The following is a 21222-nucleotide window of genomic DNA, read 5'->3' as shown; positions in this document are numbered from 1 at the left end:
ACAAAAAAGTCATCTTCATCATCAGCCGGAAAACATACACTGTTGAATAAAGTTGTAATAGATCCAAAATGAACTATTCATTAAGGGGCTGTTTCACCATCCATTGATTAGTGTTAACTGACGGTTAAATGTGATGCCGTCTCCGTCTATTCGAACAAAACAAATATAGACGGCATCATATTTAACCGTCAGTTAACACTAATCAATGGATGGTGAAACAGCCCCTTAGGATCTGTTTGACAATTCATTGATAAATTTTATCTCACAAATAAATGTCATACCGTCTCTTTTTATTGGGACAAAGCAAACAGAGACGGCATCACAGATATCTGTCACTTAAAATTAACCAATGAAAGGTGAAACAGGGGGTGATTTTAGCAAAGTAACGTCTGTGTCAATTAATTAATTTGATTTAACTCTAAGGCGCTGTTTCACAATGCGGTGATACATAAGTACCTATAGTTTACTCGTAATGATTTTCCTAATACACTTAGGGGCTGTTTCGCCATCCATTGATTAGTGTTAACTGACGGTTAAATGTGATGCCGTCTCCGTCTATTCGAACAAAACAAATAGAGACGGCATCACATTTAACCGTCAGTTAACACTAATCAATGGATGGCGAAACAGCCCCTAAGTGTATTAGGAAAATCATTACGAGTAAACTATAGGTACTTATGTATCACCGCATTAGATAACCGTTGAACGTGGAGTTTTAATTTTTTAACATATTCGAGTTCAAAGACTGACTTTTTTTTAGACTATCGCGGTCATTACTAATTTTATGAATTAAATTCGAGTTTTGTTCCGAGTACCTTAATTTTAGAGCAGCTCGATATTTAGGCACAGTAATCAGAATCTCGGAAACGGCTCCAACGATTTCGTTGAAATTTGGTATGTAGGGGTTTTCGGGGATGACAAATCGATCTAGCTTAGTCTTATCTCTGAGAAAACGCTTATTAACGAGTTTTAGCCCGAGCAGAGCTCGGTCGCCCAGGTGCTTAGTTTTATAGTCCAAAAAGCCCAACACAAATTTACGGTATTAAAGACATAAAAAAGAGGCATACCAAGACACGTGTAGCTTTAATTGGCTTTAGATATTTTGGCTCTAGCATTGTATGGCTGCTGGTTTAGTTCTAATTCACTTAAGTAACCTCCGCGGTGGGCATTGAATTTGTGCAACAGTGAGAACCTAGCAGCCTTGGTTTTATGACACGAGATGAGTGACGGTGACAGTGATACGAGCTATTTAAAAATTACAAGCGGTGTGTGACAGGAACAAAATAATGGAAATTTTCATAGCAATACGTATGACAAGGCCCGGTGCTAAAAATGGTCAAAATATGTATGACGTACTTTATGAATGGCCCTTCTGGATGTTTCAACTGTTGTTATCAAATAATTCCACACACTGATCGATGTTCAAGAGCTTTGCGTCAAAGGCGTGACTAGGTACATTTTGAATCAAAAATTCTGAAAACCTTTACAAGAGCCTTTAGCCTGTAGAATTACTCCAGATTACATTTAAAATAAGGCTAGCCAAACTCAGCAGCCCACGGACCACAAATTCGCCCACTATTTGAATTTGAAAGAAAAAAAAGAAAAAACATGTATTCACTACACAAGACCTACACATGAGACATGACACAACAATATTATTAAAAGTACAAATAGACAATACGAAGGATAGTATGTATCATCGCGGTTGTGAATCGGACGCTGACTCAGCGTAATGCTGAAGCGTTAATAAACACCCAGCGCTGATTTTCAGCCAGTACCGTTTGCCCGCTAAAGCGTTTTTTTGTAATTATGTACGGTCACGAGCGTTTTACAACGGGGTTGTATTAAAGGGGTGGACTGAAAATCAGCGCTCTGTCAGTCAGGGCAGCCTATGGAACCCTACCTCACGGCATACGCTGAGTACATCCCCTTTACCACAGCAAATGTTAGTGTTTAAGTCTAGTTTTTTATATTAATTAAGTCTTCGTTGTACTATGTGTTGTGGCAATAAATGATATCTTATCTTATCTTAATTTGAGACCCATTTCGTCAAAAAATCCTTAGAATTGTCATACAAAATGACAGATATTCGATCTCAAGTGCGTCCCAAATTAACGGTCGTGACCGTAGGTACCTCTGCAAGAACTGCAGGGCTACTACGAAACACGAAGTTCGTATCGTACCGTCCCTCTCGCATTAAATAGTATAAGTTTCAGAGGGACCAAACGACACGAACTTCGAGTTTCGTAGTAGCCCTGCTGGCCCGGCGCCGCCTCAGACTTTAAAAAAATTTGCCCACCTAGAGAATATTTTTGTCAGCCTTGGATAGTGTAAAAAATTGTTCTTAAATCCGTGATAATGACACCAAATCGATTGAGATATAAACGACCTCAATATCCACAATTAGTGCAATTACAATTCGATTCAATAATTACACCTGACTGTCTATTTATGTATTTACGTTTAATGGACGTTTACGCAAATATTTCGCTTAAACGCCCTTCGAGCGTATATAATATGGCGTAATGTATCAAACAACCAAAAAGTCGCGTCTTCTTTTAATAAACACTGCACATACGCCTATTTGATTCTCAAGTATCGTATCTCGTAAGAGAAGCAAAACGTCGTTCTTAATTCCGTGTCTTATTGCAGATACGTCTTTTTGGTGGTGACGAAGTGATGTGAAATGAAATCAGAATGGTCATTTCAATCCTACACATGTGGCACGTAGGTCGATGGTGCTTGCTCAATCACGATACGGTAGATATTGAGTTGACATAGATCAGTATGATGAGATGCGTCATTATTGATTTTTTTTAAAAAGGAGATCAATTTGCTACAAAAAAAATACATGTCAGAATAAATTTAAAAGTGTTGGGATGTTTTTTGTTTTATCCTTTGTTGTATTATTGGAAATTTTCATTTTATGTCATTAATGTAGGTAATAAGACAATTGTTACTAACACAATATGAACTGATTGTTTGAAATAAATAATAATAATAATTATTATTATGTTGATAAAATTCCCAATCCGCACTGGGCCCGCGTGGGAACTATGGCCCAAGCCCTCTTGTTCTGAGAGGAGGCCTGTGCCCAGCAGTGGGACGTATATAGGCTGGGATGATGATGATGAAATTAAAATAGAACAGTCCGCATCCTGACCTAGCATCCAATTTTAAATACGATTAGTGTGAAAAAGTGAATTCATAAGTAAGAGAATATATTATTTACCATCAAAAATACCTGACCTGATTTCATTCATTAAAAAAACCTAATTGGTTACCTAACTGTTGACTCAAGATAAAGTGGACCCTATACATAGGTACAACAAAAAATACATAGATACTAGTTTTTAGGTAATTTAAAGTGATTGTGGTTGTACAATTATAAAACGACGCCTCTATTGTTGTGTTTTATTCTTTGCCATCTTTATTCCAAATATGGCACTTAACAATGCCAAAGGTGCCCTTCTTCGGCCCACTGCTCCGCTTTGGGTTCAAAGCACTGCCATTTTCACCGACCAGCGACAGTGGCCATTACTGAGTGCTATAATGGCGTTATGCCATATTCACAATGTCATTTTGATCACGTGCTTGTGTTGTAGTTGGTAGTTTTTTTCTAAACAGATGTGTAATGGATTAGATGACCCGACACAAACATTTGAACATCAAATGTATCAACCTCAATAAAAAATCCTACAATACATTTACAGGGATAAATACGAGTATACTATAAATATTTATGAGACTAAATTGAAAAAAGTCTCATCGCGAGTGTTTTTACTACTACTACCTAGTACACTCGAGGGTGTAAATATCTCTCGAGGGTATATAGAATTAAGGATTAGTAGTTAATTAATGAAATTTACGTGTTTTTATTTAAATAAACAACTTTTTTTATCTATACAGCTATAACATCAAATGTGGCTAGTAGCATAAAGGTTGGTAGATAGTTTTGACGTCTTATTTAGTAACATACATATTATAATCTTGACTGACCTATAATAGCCTAATGTCTAAAGTCATTAATTAAAACGACGTTAAAAAAACAAATTAACTTCTTTCGCCTTTTGACCGTTAATTTTAATAAAAAGTTAGCAGTGTTTCTCTTTAGAAGTACTAGCAGGAAACGATCATAATTTTATATTTCCTCTACTAAATATATGTCAAGGTTTTCACTTTACTGGCTCTTAAAAGCTTAGTTTCCGCTAACTTAAGTGAATCATTAAGTTATGACATAAATCATCAGACGAAACCCACAGTGCAACCTTAAACCTAAGTGTTAAACTGGACCATTTGTTATTACTAATGGTTGCCGTTCAAAAGCTTTGAGGTCAAAAATAATAATAAATAATATAGAGTATTCTAGGTACTACCCACTTAATATTTAACACGAACGTTGGTTGGTACGAGAGACGAGCAATCATCCTGAAACGATTCATAATGACTTCTATACATAGAACTAAAAACCTAAGCCACTAGGGCTCTGTGAGCTTGTACACCTCGCGAAGTGACTGAATCATGATATTTTTTACGTTATCAATCAAAAAAATTCCATAAATTAAAGCGACAAAAAACATAATTACCGAATCCATTACCAAAATATTACGAGAATCGGTTCAGTAATGCGACCTGAAGCAGAACAAACAGCAGGACATTCAATATCAGTTTTGCCCAAGGGTAATGCGAGCGTTTCAACCGGCTCATTTTTCTGGACACTTTTCAGCATATTCTAGTACAGTTTTTAGGGTTCCGGAGCCAAAATGGCAAAAATGGAACCCAGTGTATAGTTTCGCCATGTCTGTCTGTCTGTCCGTCCGCGGCTTTGCTCAGGGACTATCAATGCTAGAAAGCTGTAATTTTGCACGAATATGAGCGTAAACTATGCCGACAAAATGGTATAATTAAAATTTCAAAAAATATTTTTTTTTTAGTGTACCTCCCATAGACAAAGTGGGGGTGATTTTATTTTTCTCATCTAACTTTGTAGTTGTGGGGTATCGTTAGATAGGTCTTTTAAAATCATTAGGGGGTTGCGAAAACGATTTTTCGATTCAGTGATACGTTTGCAAAATATTCAACTTTAAAGTGCAAATTTTCATTAAAATCGAGCGTCCCCCCCCCCCTCTAAAATCTAAACCGGTGGTTGGAAAAATTTAAAAAAATCAGGATGGTAGTAAGTATAGCAAACTTTCTTGAGAGTTATTAGTAGCTTAAGAGTAAATAGCAGCCTAAGGTATAAAATATACCTAAACTTGGAAGATTCCGTATAAAATACGAAATCCTTAGAAAAATGTTACTTATTTTTTTGCAATGGCTACGGAACCCTTTTTTGGGCGTGTCCGACACGCTCTTGGCCGGTTTTCTTATTTATCCGATAGAATAATCGAAAACGTCATCAGAATCTACAGCCAATTTGTAAAAAATGTGACCAGGAAAACAAGGCGGTTGAAAGGCTCGAATAATCGCCCTGTCAATTTTTTTTATGAATGGGGTGAAGAATTTTCTATTTTTGATTATTTTTAGACGTCCTGTATCTATTACTATCTAGAAAGGTGATTCAGTTTCCTCAACTGTACCTACAAGTAAATTGGTCTTCTTGGGCAATTAAACTAACTCGAGACGAGCGATGACAGCTAATAATTAAAATTTAATTTCGAATCGTTGACTCTTAATACCTGTCTAATAAGCAACTTAACCTTTCAAAATAGTCTGAACTGTTCAAATCATCTCAAGTTCTGGGCAAAATATATGTACGGTGGGCAAAATAAGTGGTCTTTTCCGCAATAAGTTTCTACTCAAAATTCCACTTTTGACGTGAGTTTTTTTGCTGACTGTACTTGGATATATTAGAGCCATGACCGCTCGGGTCAACATTCCAACAATGATTACTACAACCAATGGACAAGAAACAATTTTGTTCTAACCAGAAATTCCGAAAAAATCAGAGATGCGAGTCGGGATTTGAACCCACGATCCTCGCCTTCAGATGCCATACTCGTAGGTCAAACCACTAGGGCACCACTATTTTTTTACCATTATATAGGTACTATGTAATATTTACGAAATTATTAATCTAAACAGTAACTGCCCGACTGCCTGTTAATTAGACAGTATTAGTTATAAAGAATTACGCAACGAATCGAATGCACGCTGGTTTAATTCGAGATGAACCGTATTGCAAACATGTACGCAACCAGATGTGTGGCGAAACCTGTTTAACTTATCCAAGTTCGTGGCGGGTTAGAGTTCAAATTCCTAGATCACTTAGATAGGTAATTAGTGTGGGATGCTTCAAGGCATACGACAAGTTATAATTTAGGGAGGTTTCGCTAAAAGGCTGGTTTCGAAAGCTTATGGTTTAGGAGACTATGGTCAATTTGGTATATTTTGCGTTGAGCCTTTTGAAAGCTGCTTAAAATAAGTTTTTGGTAAAAAAATCATTTTTAATATAGCATTTTTGCTGACTGTACTTTTTGTCGACTTAACTTGCATTGCCACCCAAACTACATTTGCATACCAAATTTCAAGTCGATACATTAACTTTTGAAGAGTCCCGTCCTGTGGAGACGATCCTGGCCGGACTACCAAGATGTCACTACCAGATTTTTGTATTGTCGTGCAATTTACATAAATATACCAAATTTTAAGTCAATCCGACTACTGGAAGTTGGTCGAATTTAACTTGCAAGATTTGATTTGATTACAGACAGCCAGACAGACAACGGGACTGGTGAAACTAAATAAAAGCTTGTAAAATAGTGTCAGTTGTACTAAATTACTATATAGATAACCAATGCTAGGCTGCATTTCCACCAGAGATGTGAAGGATGTGTCGCGAGGAATATTTTTTTCATGAACCAGTAGAAACACTTCATTTAAGTACCTACCTATCCTTGCTCCACTCATATGTTTCCACTACAACTAGGCGCTGTGCTGTGCGACGAAAGGTAAATGAAGCGTTTCTATTGGTTTATTAAAAACACTTTCCTCGACATTGCTGGTGGAAATGCAGCCTTATGGTTTAGGCTACGGACATATTGGTACATTTTGTGCCAAATCCTTTGATAGCTGCTTAAATAATCTTCCATCTGGTAGTCGGGTAAAAATAATGAGAGTTGTACAGTACCATACAGTTGTACCATCAGCTATTTCGGAGCGGGCAAGGTGGTCAAAAATATCGGAACATGCACCCTATTCTTAAGGTATTAGAGTTCATGTATCGATATTTTTGATCATCTTGGGCGCTCCGAAATATCTGATGGCAACTGCAGGGCCACTACGAAACTCGAAACTCGAAGTTCGTGTCGTGCGGTCCCTCTGACACTTATACTATTTAATACGAGAGCGAGAGGGACGGTACGATACGAACTTCGAGTTTCGAGTTTCGTAGTAGCCCTGCTGTACTATGTTATTATAAAGATAACCAATGTTGTTAACCCATCCGTTTTTCTCTTTAATTTGACGGCTGATTTTAAATCTTGTTATAAATATCATGGGAGGACAATAATATGTACTCGTATTACTAACGAAGATGTCAAATTGCTTTAAAAGCTTTTTTAGTCAAATCAAAAAAATTAAAAAATTTAGGCAAACCAGTGGCAATGCTAATGATTTAGTAAAATGCGTCACAACCATACACACATAAAGTGGGAAAATATTGAGTAAATATATAGTGAAGCAAAGAATGTAATTTGTTTGGTTAACCTTCACTGTATTGCTAATAATTTTGGCTAATACAATACAACAATACAATAACTCTTTATTGCACACCAACACAGTAAGCAGTACAGAAAACACCGGTATATACATAGAGAGTTAATATTATATTAATATAGCCATATTATGTTTATTATATGCGTGAACTCCAACCTGTTGTGTTGCAACGTCGCATTGCGGCGCGGAAAAGTGTTGAAAACCATTTGGCAACTTATTGTGCGTCGTCGGTTTCTACGCGCTTTTATTTGTATCATCAAGTTCAAAGGTATTTAAAATAAAAACTGGCCAAGTGCGAGTCGGACTCGCGCACGAAGGGTTCCGTACCATTATCTAACATTACACATTAGCAAAAAACGGCAAAAAATCAAGTTTGTTATATGGGAGCCCCCTTAAATATTTATTTTATTTTTATTTAATTATTAACTTTAAAGTGATTATAAATAATAATAATAATAATAAAAGCCTTTATTCATTAATCTTACACTAAACATTTTCTTACATTTTAAGTTTCACTGGATACCGGTTCCGAGAAGATTAAGTTGCTTTTCCAGCATAGGCCTCCCCTAAAGCTTTCCACAGAGTACGATCATGTGCCTTCCTTCTCCACGTAATGCCTGCTATATTTTTGATGTCGTCCTCCCATCTACGACATTGTCTCCCTTTCTTTCTTTTTTCCTTGTCTTGGACACCACTCGGTTACGTCCTTCGACCATTTGTCTTTTTTGTTCCTCATCATGTGGCCTGTCCACCTCCATTTTAGTTTTTTAATACTATACGTCACGCTTGTAACTCCAGTTTGTTTACGAATTGTTTCCAATTTTATTCTGTTTCTTAGTTTAATATTGAGCATACTCCTTTCCATAAGTTACAACTAACTAAATATTCTGTGAATATTTCAAGCGTCTACTTGTTGCCGATATAAATATCAAGCAAAAAAATCTCCAATTTCTTCCAATGGGGCAATGGGGCCTGTCCCTTGCCACTCTCAGCCAGAATGGTCCCGCTGTCTGTTTCAAGTCATCTTCCCATCTCCTGACTTGACGACCCCTACCTCTTTTACCGTCTCTTGGTTGCCAGAGGGTGACTTGCTTGCTCCATTTGTTAATGGAGTGGCGTAACAAATGTGATGTATAGATATCATTTAATAATATTGTAAATCTGTTTAAAAAAATTATACCTCGTTGAGTTTCTCAACAGAGGTTATTCCGAACCGGTGGTAGATTTTTTTTGACATTCATAAGTGCTTGTTATAGCCTAAATTGAATAAAGATATTTTGACTTTAACTTTGACTTAACCGCCTCCATAGCTGCAGAACTTCCGATAGAAATTACTTTACCCCTGCATCGGCTTCGATGCAGCAGGGCTACTCCGAAACTCGAAACTCGAAGTTCGTGTCGTGCGGTCCCTCTGACACTTATACTATTTAATACGAGAGCGAGAGGGACCGCACGACACGAACTTCGAGTTTCGAGTTTCGGAGTAGCCCTGCAGGTGCATCGACGTCAAGTTGTAACGTTTATTTACGAGTACGTTGACATACGTGCCTTTAATATGTAAATCGCTTTGAAAGGTGCTCCAAAATTTTAGTTTGGGAGATAAAATTGGCGTTATTTAATTGAAATGTTTTAAAAACCATGAATTTATATATTTTCTACTTTCATTTTGACCTCCGCTTCCGCCTCTGTTATCCTCCGGTACAAAATAATAATAAAAAAATTTAAAACGCTAGAATGATATAATACAATTTTTTTATTCAAATCAATAAAAAGAAAAACAATCCATAGAATAGGTACCTACTTAATATAAGGTGAACCACTTGCTCGTTTTCTCGCTGATTTTATAAAAAAAATTAAATCCTACTAAGATTAAATTTCCTATATATTTTAATATTCGAAAGAAAATATGACATTTATTTTAAAAACAAAAGAAAGAAATCCCAATACAATATTTCACAAGCATTCTCTGTCAACTTTTTCAAACCCAATTTACATAGTTCACACCCATAACTTTTATTTTATCGCTAGTAATTAATTATTATTTGTTACGCAATATTATAAAAAGTTATAGAGCGCTGTTTGTTTTTATTAACTGCAATAAAACTTTAAACCATATAGAGTCGTATAATGTTATGAAGGCAGGTGAACTGGAGAAATGATTTGTTATGTAACGCTAAGCTTATGTTCAAATATCTGTTTATTGGTGGTTCATTTTGTGCATCTGTTTTTGTGCAACATATTTTATATTAACATAAATATACAAGATGTCTTAAATTATTTCCGGTTATTGATATAGCCAGGATATATACAGAATGGTTGGGTCACTTTGACTGAAAACCAATGTTTGTTTAACAGATTTTTTATTTTAAATTTAGTCACGCCTTTGACATGGTACAATTTAAACATCGATCAATGTATGAAATTTTTATTAACCCACAGCCAAAAAATCCTGACAAATATTTACAGGGGTGTTCAGATAAAGCAGATAGGTACAATACGATTACTTGGAGTTAACACTTGACAGATGGGCGTGCCTTCAGTCAATTTTCAACTTTGAGGTCATACAAATAAAATAGTTTTTACTTAATCTGTAAACGTGGGTAGCGGTATACTAAAAATGGCTTTATTTGTATGACGTCAAAGTTGAAAATTGACTGAAGGCACGCCCATCTGTCAAGTGTTAACTCCAAGTAATCGTACTGTAATTGGGTATACCTGCTGTAATATGTCGTATTAATTTTAGCCTAACATTTTTAGGACCACCTGTATAATTAGTCTACCCACAACTTTGTATTATAACTAGATTTGAAAATTAAATTGAAGTTCGAGGATTCACACAGATTGCATCGTGGTCTTCATACGATGTATTTATGTAGAATACCCGTGCAAAATTTCACACCTCGAAGACTTTATCTGTTGAGATTACGAGACTTTATCCCAATCCCGCGGGCATTTTGGGATAAAAAGTAGCCAATGTATTGTTCCACAGATTTAGCCATACCAAATGTCGTCCAAATATCCAACATAAACGAGTCACAGACACACAAGCAAGCAATTCACTTTACATAATAAACCTGCCGATTTCATTCCCCAATATTAATGAAGCCTTTACGTGAGACCATATCTAATCTTCTTCTGTAAATTAAAAGTATTATACCTGCTCTTTCCTATAAAGTCATGTTTCAATTAGATACAGAACTCACTTTGTATCAATATTTTGATTTCACTGTATTAGATACACTTTTAATCTTTGCACTGACTCATTTTCTTCACTAAGTCGCGTTATCAATACATACAATGTAACAGTAAGATTAAAAATACTAAACTCGTATATTACGTTCTCATTCATATATGAGGACCCTTATTTTGAAAGCATAAACACTTTACAATTAACTAAAGGAATGGTTTTATCGTATTTAAATTTCTTGGAGTAAAAGTAAGTAAATAAAAATGTTAGTGCCCAAAACAAAGAATAGAAATTAAATGATAGCATCGCTATATTTATAACCAGCCCATGTTTGACATAATCTGACTAAGTAAAGCATCATTTTTATAAAAAAATGCTGTTCTTTCATCTCTACACTTTATTGTATGACTCTACTCAAAAATATGTTACGAAAATATCTAAAGAAGTTCGAGACGCCCAATCAGCTTGATATCAACTAAATATGTACTCGTAGAGTATTACTGGAGTCAAGTATTTTGACTATTTACTGACGGCTCACTATGAGCATTCGAGCAGCTAGCTCTGGGGCTTGCTAACCCCCACCTTATCCCCCATACTTACAAAAAGTAACGCAACTAATTCTATGCCACAGACGGGCACTACCAACAAAAACAGACCCTAATTATCCAAAAACCTCTAACCTCAGTTATCCAACCCCGCTAGTGCTTTTGCCCAAACTTTACATAATCGTATGTGAATGTGTACTTTCTTTGGCGGGAGGCTGCGCGGTGCGCCGGCGCAGTAGCCAGTGACGCGCGGACTCACGCGCCTGTGTTGTGCTCTAAAAAAACAATTTAATCTATTTTTTTAAGTGCAGTGCACTCGGATACCATGAGGGTAATTTTTTGGGTACGTATATTTTTCTATTTTTTTTTAATCGTGTGAAGATTTTATTATTGAACAAGTGAAAGTCAAGTTCTAAATATCGATTAGCCGATTGATTAAACTAAAAGTAAGTGATGACTAAAAACTGCTCTAACGGTGATTTAGTGAAAACTTTTTAGTCGTTACTTGCGCATAATCAAACGCTTTATATCTGTGTGTTTAGTTGTTTTAATAGCGCTTAATGAGCGGAACTGTTAGCGTGAACGGATGATTTTCATAAAACTGCCATTATTTTTTCTTCAAATGTGATCTTAAACCGAATATCATTGTATCGTCAAAGTTTTTACGCTTCACCTTTAAATTTCGACACTTTAAACACCGGTCTGTTTATTTTCAATTTATTTTTTGAAGTGTTCTTTTTTTCTAAAAAAGTAATGGTATTTACATTAGTTTTTTTTTCTTCAATTGTGGTCTCAAACCAATGATCATTTATCGTCAACCTTTTTTCGCTTTCGCTTTACTTTTAAATTACATTTTAATCAAACTTTTCATCTACGGAACTATTTTTTTTAATTGTATATTTTCTAAAAATACGAGTGAAATGAAGTAGGTCGCAGGTAGTGACGTGGTCGCGAAAGGACCGCGATCTGCGACCGGCCGGAGAAGCAAACTTCCGTTTCACCGCTTGCTTCTCGATATCTTTTCTTGGTCAATACCGGATCTTTAAACAATACGTTGTTTTCGATAAATACTGTAATGTTTTATGTACATTTTTTACCAATTCTCCTCCCGTGGGTACGTACGAGTACAAGCTTAAAACTGCGACAAGACTTATGCGTGGTAATAATCTTAAACAGAATGTAACTCAATCGTTAGTAGCCATTTTAATTATTAATCCTTTAAGTTTTTCGTTCTGTCAAAATGCCAACAATATATTTTCAGACCTAAAATCAAAAATGCCCGAAAACAAATAACACTTAATAAAAAAATTAACATCACAAATTTAAATCTGGGCATTGATTTCTTCCATATTTCTAGTGAAAAATATTTATTTGGTATAGATATAAAAAATAAAATAAAAAACATTTATTTGTGACAACGACAACGATAAAAAAATAAAGAAAAAAATATAGTTATGCATGTCACGAAATGGTCCCTAAAATCAGCAATCTGCCGGTCTTGCGAACGGCGCTGGTCAAAACGCTAATAGAGAAATGTGCTCTTGAATCTATAAATTTGCTTTTGAACTTGTAGGTTTTGGCTTTTCGTTACTTTTTAATAGCTCAAAAATTATATCAATATGAAAACTTTATATAACGTACATAAATCTACTTAATAATTATTAAGTTGTATTTTTTACAGCTATTTTAGTATTCCATTATGGGGTAAAGGTCTCCTTTAATAACCGTAAAAAATATTGTACTCGTATAATCTTGATTATAGCATTATTGCTTCCGTTTAAACAATCCAAACTCCAGTAAAGCACGAAACACGACAAAAGCACGAAACTTTATCCACAAAGTTACGATTATTACCGCGGTAATTATGCAATAATTAACGTGAACTCACGCTCGGGGGCTTTAATTAAGTTTTAAGCGATGATTTGAGATGAGAGCGAAAGTGAAAGATGAGCTTCATTCAAGAGTGCCTACCGCTGACGCGACGCGGGTTTGACGTACGATCTGTCAAGTTTCTTGTAACAAAACGGTTAAGTTAGTGTGAAAAGGGAATTTAGCTTCCAAGTTTTTAATAACCGGTTGGTTGAGAGGTTAGAGAACTCGACTACTTGGCTCCTAGGATCGATCTTCCATTGGGGCAGGTGTTATGTATGATGTTTTTTTCACTTATATTCAAGTTTTTTATGTTTTATATAACTAGTGAAGTTATGAACTAAAAATACTTACATAAATTAATAATAATAATAAATAAACCTAAAACTAAAACAAATTGCTTAAAGTACCCCTTAGGTGCCCTTAGGCAAGGTCCCGAAGATGCTGGCAGCGTTTCCTTTCAAATAGCCAAGCTTATTCATTGTCTGTCAGCTCGAAGGCTGTCAGCTCTTCGGTCCCCTGTGACGTCCCCTGTAGGGCATGCCACCCTCATACATAGGCCTCCTCAATAATATGTATTTAAGTTGGTTTACCTGTTGCCGGGTACCCATTTATTTGAATCAAATGGTCCTGAAGTAAAAACATACACACAAACATCACGCCTGTATTCCCAAATGGGGTAGGCAGAGCACACGAAACGTTACCGCTTCGGAGCCACTTTTAGCAATTTTAGGTAAATAAAATATCATGGTACACTTGACACCAATTGACCTAGTTCCAAACTAAGCACACGCATCTGGTGTGCATCCGCCTTCAAGCTACTCGCTACTGAAAGTTGCTGAAAAAACGTGTACTTTACTCAAATGCTTTAAATTACCTACTATGCTGGAAGTTGTAAAGCATATGACGCGTGTGTTTTCCTTGCATAAGACATGTATATTTGTAATAAAAATGTGCATTATCACAATACCCATTGTATTTACGCGCGTGCATAGTAAAACTAACATGCAAATGCATTCGCAGCACTTTCTAAGAGCAGATAGCTAAATTGATTCATTGTTGATTATCTAATGCAGTTCAAAGAGTACCTACTGTTGAACATTTATCTGTCAGAAACAGTCTTGAGATTCTTAATACTGTGATATTATTTCATGTTCTGATATCGAGTTTACAGCTTCGGATACTTGTTAAGGTGCGACCACACCGCTGCTAAAAAAACGGTGACGGCACGGAATCGCAGTGACGCACCGTAAGCGCACCGTTTTTTTGCATGCTTTCCACACCGCTGCTTAAAATACGGAATCGCAGTGACGGGCCGTAAACGAGAAGACTGTTGTTCGGTAAAGTCCTGACGCTTACGACACGTCACTGCGATTCCGTATTTTAAGCAGCGGTGTGGAGAGCATGCGATAATAAAACGGCGCGCATACGGTGCGTCACTGCGATTCCGTGCCGTTACCGTTTTTAAAGCAGCGGTTTGGTCGCACCTTTACTTATTCATGGGCAATTATTTATGGGCCCGAGAGTGACATAAGCTACTTTTTATCCCGGAAAAATGCACAGTTCCCGAGGGAACAGCGCGCGATAACCGAATTCCACGCGGGCGAAGCCACGAGCAAAAGCTAGTAATTTATATGACGATCGAAACTCTGTCAGTATCACCTTGTGCCGATTTCGTTTTAAGGTTGTTTTAAGATAAATAATTTGTCGTCATTTATTTAAAACTAATTAATGTGTAACTCATGGCCTTGTATGTAAAGAATTATCTCTACATATATGAAACAATATGTAATATAATATGATAGATGTTGAACGCAAGGTTAAGAAAGCAAGCAGGTTAAGCTTGAAAGGTATAAATAAAAAATACCGTTAGAATAAAAGCTTCCATTTAAATGCATTTTATAAGCTTTATTTAATTTTCAATGTATGTATGTTGTACCTGTGTATGTAAATATGTGCGGGTCAAATCTTGTAAGTTGAATTTGACACACTTCCAGTGGTCGGATGGACTTGAAATTTCGCATTCTTATGTAAATCTGGTGACAATACAATAATCTGGTAGTGACATCCTGGTAGTCCAGCCAGGATCCACTCTGCAGGACGGAACTCCTCAACGGTTAATGCAATCGAATTGAAATTTGGTACGGAATGTAGTCTAACAATGCAAGTACAGTCAACAAAAAGTACAGTCAGCAAAAACACTTGTATTAAAAATGTTTTTTTTTAACAAAAAACTTATTTATCTCAGAGTTGATATTTTTCTACATATCACAGAATGCCGATGTTTTAATGTGTGCACGTTTTTTTATATTCTTTTTTGTGAAGTTATGTACAAACGTTACCTGCGACTCCGTCCGCGCAGGTTTCGGTTATCGCTATCCCGCGGGAACTATGTAATTTTCCGGGATAAAACTATCCTATTCCTTCCCCGAGACTCAAAATATCTGTACAGTACACCGAATTTCATCTAGATCGGTTCAGCGGTTTAGAAGTGATGCAGTAACAAGCATACAAACAGACTTACAAACTTTCACAGTTACAACATTAAACATTTGTAAGTCAGATCTGAATATATAAATGTTTTATATTTTCAGATTATATTATTTAGTAGATGAGTTAATAGTAAGGACAACGGTTATATGTAAATGGTCCCGAAGAAAGCGGTAGTATGTAGCTCAATCGGTTAGTGGTGCCGGCCCTACCTGCGGACCGTTACGGCAGGTGCGTGACGAGACTGACGAACGCACGATTTGGGAGCCCGACCCTTTATTCTTGATCAATTAAGGTTGCACGGGATAAATGAAAAATAATTTAAGTGTCTATATACATAACCCTCTTTCTTGATTCTCTTTCTTGTACTATAATGCTCCTAAAAAAAGGCCTAAAAACATTAGAGGTAAATCTTAAATGAATCTCACACGTGATTGTTTATTTTTGCATTATAATACCGTAATGACTGAAAAATTTCATTCGATAATTCTAGGTTAGGATAAGCTCATTTTATCATGTCGGTCGCGCGTTGATGTCTTACTTATGAAATGTTAACAAGGTCAAATTAATGTCAAAGTTTAAATTAACAATCTTGTTAAAAAAAAAATCTAAATTTCTGCACATTTTTTTATGTGTACAGAAAGCTAAGTATATAAGTATCATAAAAAAATATTATTACACTCTTTAGGAGTCTACGTCTTTTTCTTCCACTTAAAAATTGAAGGAACCTGTTATCGAAAATAAATTAAAATGTTCACATGACATTTTTGTGAATCATTGTCCATTGACGAGCAGTGAAAGCCACGTGTGGGCGTCACTCAATGGCCACCTTGCGAGTTTTTTACATCAGTGACGTAGTAACTATTGATTTCTGTTTCTTTTTTACGGTAAAAGATAACCGTTAAAAATGTTACGTTAATAAACAAAAACCATGATTTCAACTTGATACCTCCACTCCATGCGTACCTTCGGAAAAGGTTCCTCATAAACAAACATACAGAATTTTGTTAAGACCTTGACAAATTTCAAGTATCCCATTCTATCCGCATTGGCGATCCCTTACTTCAAACAGCGAACCTACTGTGTTAAAAATGAAGTTGTGTTAAATACTTACATTTGTGATGTATAGATATCATTTAATAATATTGTAAATCTGTTTAAAAAAAATACACCTCGTTGAGTTTCTTGCCGGATTCTTCTCAACAGACGTTTTTTCCGAACAGTTGGTAGATTTTTTTTTGAGATTCATAAGTGCTTGTTATAGCCTAAATTGAATAAAGATATTTTGACTTTGACTTTGACCTTTATCTCCAATGGTTTAGGCTGTGTAATATCTGTCAGTCCATCACGACTATTTCATAGGTACCTACTCGTATAAGTTGATACAATATTTATATTCATACCGCCTCTGGGAACCCAATATGAAATTAAAGTCGTGCATTACGTTAGGATTACTTATTTGTATTGGATATCTATTATAGTTGTTATGTAAGACCGGGCAGTGATCATAATCTTGCGTCTTCCTCATACGCAACTCAAGCAACCAACACAAAAAACATCTTTCATCATCATCATCATCAGCCGGAAGACGTCCACTGTTGAATAAATGCTCCCCCTTAGAACGCCACAATTAACAACTCGCCACTTGCATCCACCGGTTGCTTGCACCTCTCGTGAGGTTGCCAGTCCGCCTCATGGCCTGCCAATGCCTCGTCACCCCTCCCCCCTCCTTGTCATCTCACTCCCCTAAAAGTCTGGCGTATATTTATGGATGACCCCTAATTAGTAACCTAACCTAAAGGGAAAAAAGTTTTTTTTTTATTCGACTGGATGGCTAACGAGCAAGTTGGTCTCCTGATGGTAAGAGATCACCACCAAGTTGAAAAAGTAGAGAAGAGAAATTTCGGAAAATTGACCTATCCACTATTAAAGGTTTTATATTTTTAGGGTTCCGTACTTAAAGGGCAAAAACGGAAGCCCTATTACTAAAACTTCGCTGTCCGTCCGTCCGTCTGTGACCAGGCTGCATCTCATGAACCGTGACAGTTAGACAGTTGAATTTTTCACAGATTATGTATAACTGTGGCCGCTATAACAACAAATACTAAAAACAGAATAAAATAAATAGTTAAGGGTGGCTCCCATACAACAAACGTGATTTTTTGCCGATTTTTGCTAATGTCTAATAAATGATGTATACTCGTAGATGGTACGGAACCCTTCGTGCGCGAGTCCGACTCGCACTTGGCCGGTTTTTAAAATTAATGTTGACAAATGGAAACACCATTAACATTAAGTTCAAAGTGGACTGTGTCAAAAGAGTAGGTATAATACACACCACTGACAATATCCGACGATTTCTCCGTTTTGCATGATTACCTAAGTCCCGCGAGTGCAATCGCAAGTTAAACTATACGGTATTTTTACAACCTCAAAACCTATCCACCCATAAACTGCCTCATTTCCTAAATCTCCCATTTTCTTATAAATAAAAACAACTTTTACAATTGCTTCTTCATCAATGAACGGATTCATTCAACGCGAGCGTTCCACGCCCGACTGAGTCCAGCCTTGACATTGTGATCACCGTCCATTCATGATCCATTGATCCAAATGTCAGGTATAGAGTCGTTAGTCAACATATTGAACAGTATGAGGTGACAAGTCATTTATGTAGAAGGTCAGTATGACAATACGGTCGGTGATCCCGGCGTTGCGGTACGCTTCCACTGACGCGGAGCAAACCGCGTCGTCAACGAAAGGTAACCCAATTAGAGGAAACATAAAAATTACTCTAATATTTAGCATAGAAAAAATTACTTTTTCTTTTGGGTGATAGGATATCGTACCTAATTATGCCGCAACGATGTGCGTGCGTCGAAAAAAGGCGACCGAAAACAATGGAAATAAAATGAAAACTATGCGATATGTCAACAATAGTATGCCTATAAAATAAACCTGTAATCATGACAGACTGAATGACACGTAACACCGAATAGGATATGTCGTATTCGAAACCTAGACCCCTGTATTTGTGTGCTTTTGCTTTTTCGGCCGCTTCATATGGTGCAACAGCTCTGCTGTACCTAATAAAATCCATTGAGATGGTGAGAAACAGGTAGCACCCCATACCGACACTCGGCCCGTCCTCCATGCCATCGTCTCTTCCAATGCCTGCAGACTCAAGAGTTGTCGCACAATAGCAAGAGACCGGAGTCCACAAGCATTTATGAATGGCGAAGAGGAATCTATCACTAGTTCGGGAGAGCCTCCGTTAATAATGATATTTTTAATCAAACCCACATTCTGAGAGGAGGCCTGTGCCCAGCGGTGGGACGCATATAAGTTGGGATGATGATGAGTTATAACTAGTGATCGGCCATCGGAAGCATTTTATAACATAACCATGTATTTAAGTGCAGTAAGTGATTTACAGCGCAGCAAGCGCGGGTTACTGCGTGGTGAACTTTAACTGATCTGTGGTGAAAGGATGTCGCTTGTAGCGACGCGCTTGTATGAACGACAAAACAAGTTGTTAAGCGTTGAGGTAAAATTCGTCAAGTGTTACTTGATGTGTAAGACCATATGACAGGAAGTAGCTCACTCACATTTTATTGGTATCTTTCCTTGACATGACATTGCAGTCAATTTATACAAGGTTTTAACCCCTGGTATGCTTCTTAGGATGCAAATCCGTGCCAAAAAGTCTATGTTGTCTTGTGCTGATTAAAACAAGTGAGACTTAAATTAAATAAATAAAATAAAATAAATATCATGGGACACTTGACACCAAACAATTAATAATTAATTGACCTAGTCCCAAACTAAGCAAAGCTTGTACTATGGATACTAGGCAACGGATAAACATACATATAGATAATAATAATAATAAATAAGAATACATACTTAAATACATATTAAACGTCCAAGACCCGAGATCAAACATTCGTATTATTCATACAAATATCTGCCCCGGCTGGGAATCGAACCCGCGACCTCAAGATTCGTAGTCAGGTTCTCTAACCACTTGGCCATCCGGTCGTCATAAACTTACATTTTTTTAATCTTGCATTTTTTTAGTAACCGCATACGAGGGGTTATACTGCAACGTTCGTATTTAGGTATGTTGTGGTTTCAAAATTTGCGAACCATTTTTCAACCACTTCCTAGTTTCTGATAGAGCTGAAATTGGACATGCTTAGGTTCTGTGACAGTATACCCAGTGGTGTGACAAGGATCGTTTCTACAGGATGAGACTCTTCAACGATTAATGACATCAACTTGAAACTTGCTTGATTATAATGTACGTATAGTCAACCTTGTACGTTTGGTATGCCAAAAAAACTTGAAACTTTTTTTTGTGTTAGTACAATATACCAATTAGATCATAAAAAATACGATTCGTAAATAAAATGAAAAGCTTTAGTTACATATGTAAATAATATTGCAAAATGCATGATCTGCAGTCACATTCACCCGCGAAGGCTGTATTACACAACACATTTTTGAGTGATTGCCTTGGAGATTTATAATTGTGGAGTAAAAGCTTCTGTTAGTATATGGGCTGGATATTGTGAAAAAAAAACAACAAACAGCAATCGTACAATTTGCCCTATATTTTACAATTTAAGTTTTTATTTAACTAGCAATGTATGTATGTTCAGATTAAATCTTGCATGTTGTGTTCCGGTGATCGGATTAACTTAAAATTCGGTATATTTATGTAAATCTGGTGACAATACAATAAACGGTAGTGAAATTCTGATGGTCTGGGCCGGATCGTCTCCGCAGGACGGAACTCCAAAAAGTTTAATGGTATCGACTACAAATTTGGAACACATATATAGTTCGGATAACAATGATAGTACAGTCAGCAAAAAGTACAGTTAGCAAAAATCTTGAATTAAAAATTATTTTCTTAACAAAAACTTATTTACATAAATTGAATGAATTAAGTGAGTAAAAATAGAATTGGAAGATATGATTACATTGTTAGTTACAAGCGAAGCCTTATATTATAAAGAAGTTAAAAATAGCCAACAGCCTCTAGGCTAGGCACATTTACTGTCGTAAAACAAAACTAAGTACCTCAATTACGTTTGACGTTTGACGATGTATCCTCCGAATACTAGTGGTTCTCAGACAGTAAACAAAACAACCATTACCGAATTATCAAACAAACAAACCAATCAATTAAGTGTTCGTTTGATAAAAGCATTATAAATTGGTAGTTAGATGTTCGACGAGCTGTGGCTTCTCTAATAGCGCTAACGGAACAGAGCGTAAATGGAGACTTCGATATAAAATTATTTGTGTTTTTTTTTTACTTTAGGTACGTTTCCAAAGATCTTTATTTTTATTCATTGGTTTAGTCAATGGAAATTTAAGAAGAAAATAAAGAAAGCTGGTACTTAC

At 36.3% G+C, this 21222-nt stretch overlaps 1 protein-coding gene across 1 annotated transcript in view; it reads left to right on the top strand.

Moving 5' to 3' along the window:
• Window positions 1–11674: 11674 nt before the first annotated feature.
• LOC141434720 (uncharacterized) overlaps window positions 11675–21222 on the top strand; it is a 77536-nt gene continuing 67988 nt past the window's right edge. The window contains exon 1 of the mRNA XM_074097159.1: window positions 11675–11791. Coding sequence (XP_073953260.1) covers window positions 11774–11791 — 18 coding nt within the window. The 5' untranslated portion in view covers window positions 11675–11773. The remainder of the gene's footprint in view (window positions 11792–21222) is intronic.

The sequence above is a fragment of the Choristoneura fumiferana genome, chromosome 14 (assembly GCF_025370935.1).
Source record: "Choristoneura fumiferana chromosome 14, NRCan_CFum_1, whole genome shotgun sequence".
In the NCBI taxonomy this organism is placed as follows: domain Eukaryota; kingdom Metazoa; phylum Arthropoda; class Insecta; order Lepidoptera; family Tortricidae; genus Choristoneura; species Choristoneura fumiferana.
This window is presented reverse-complemented; position numbering and strand designations above follow the sequence as displayed.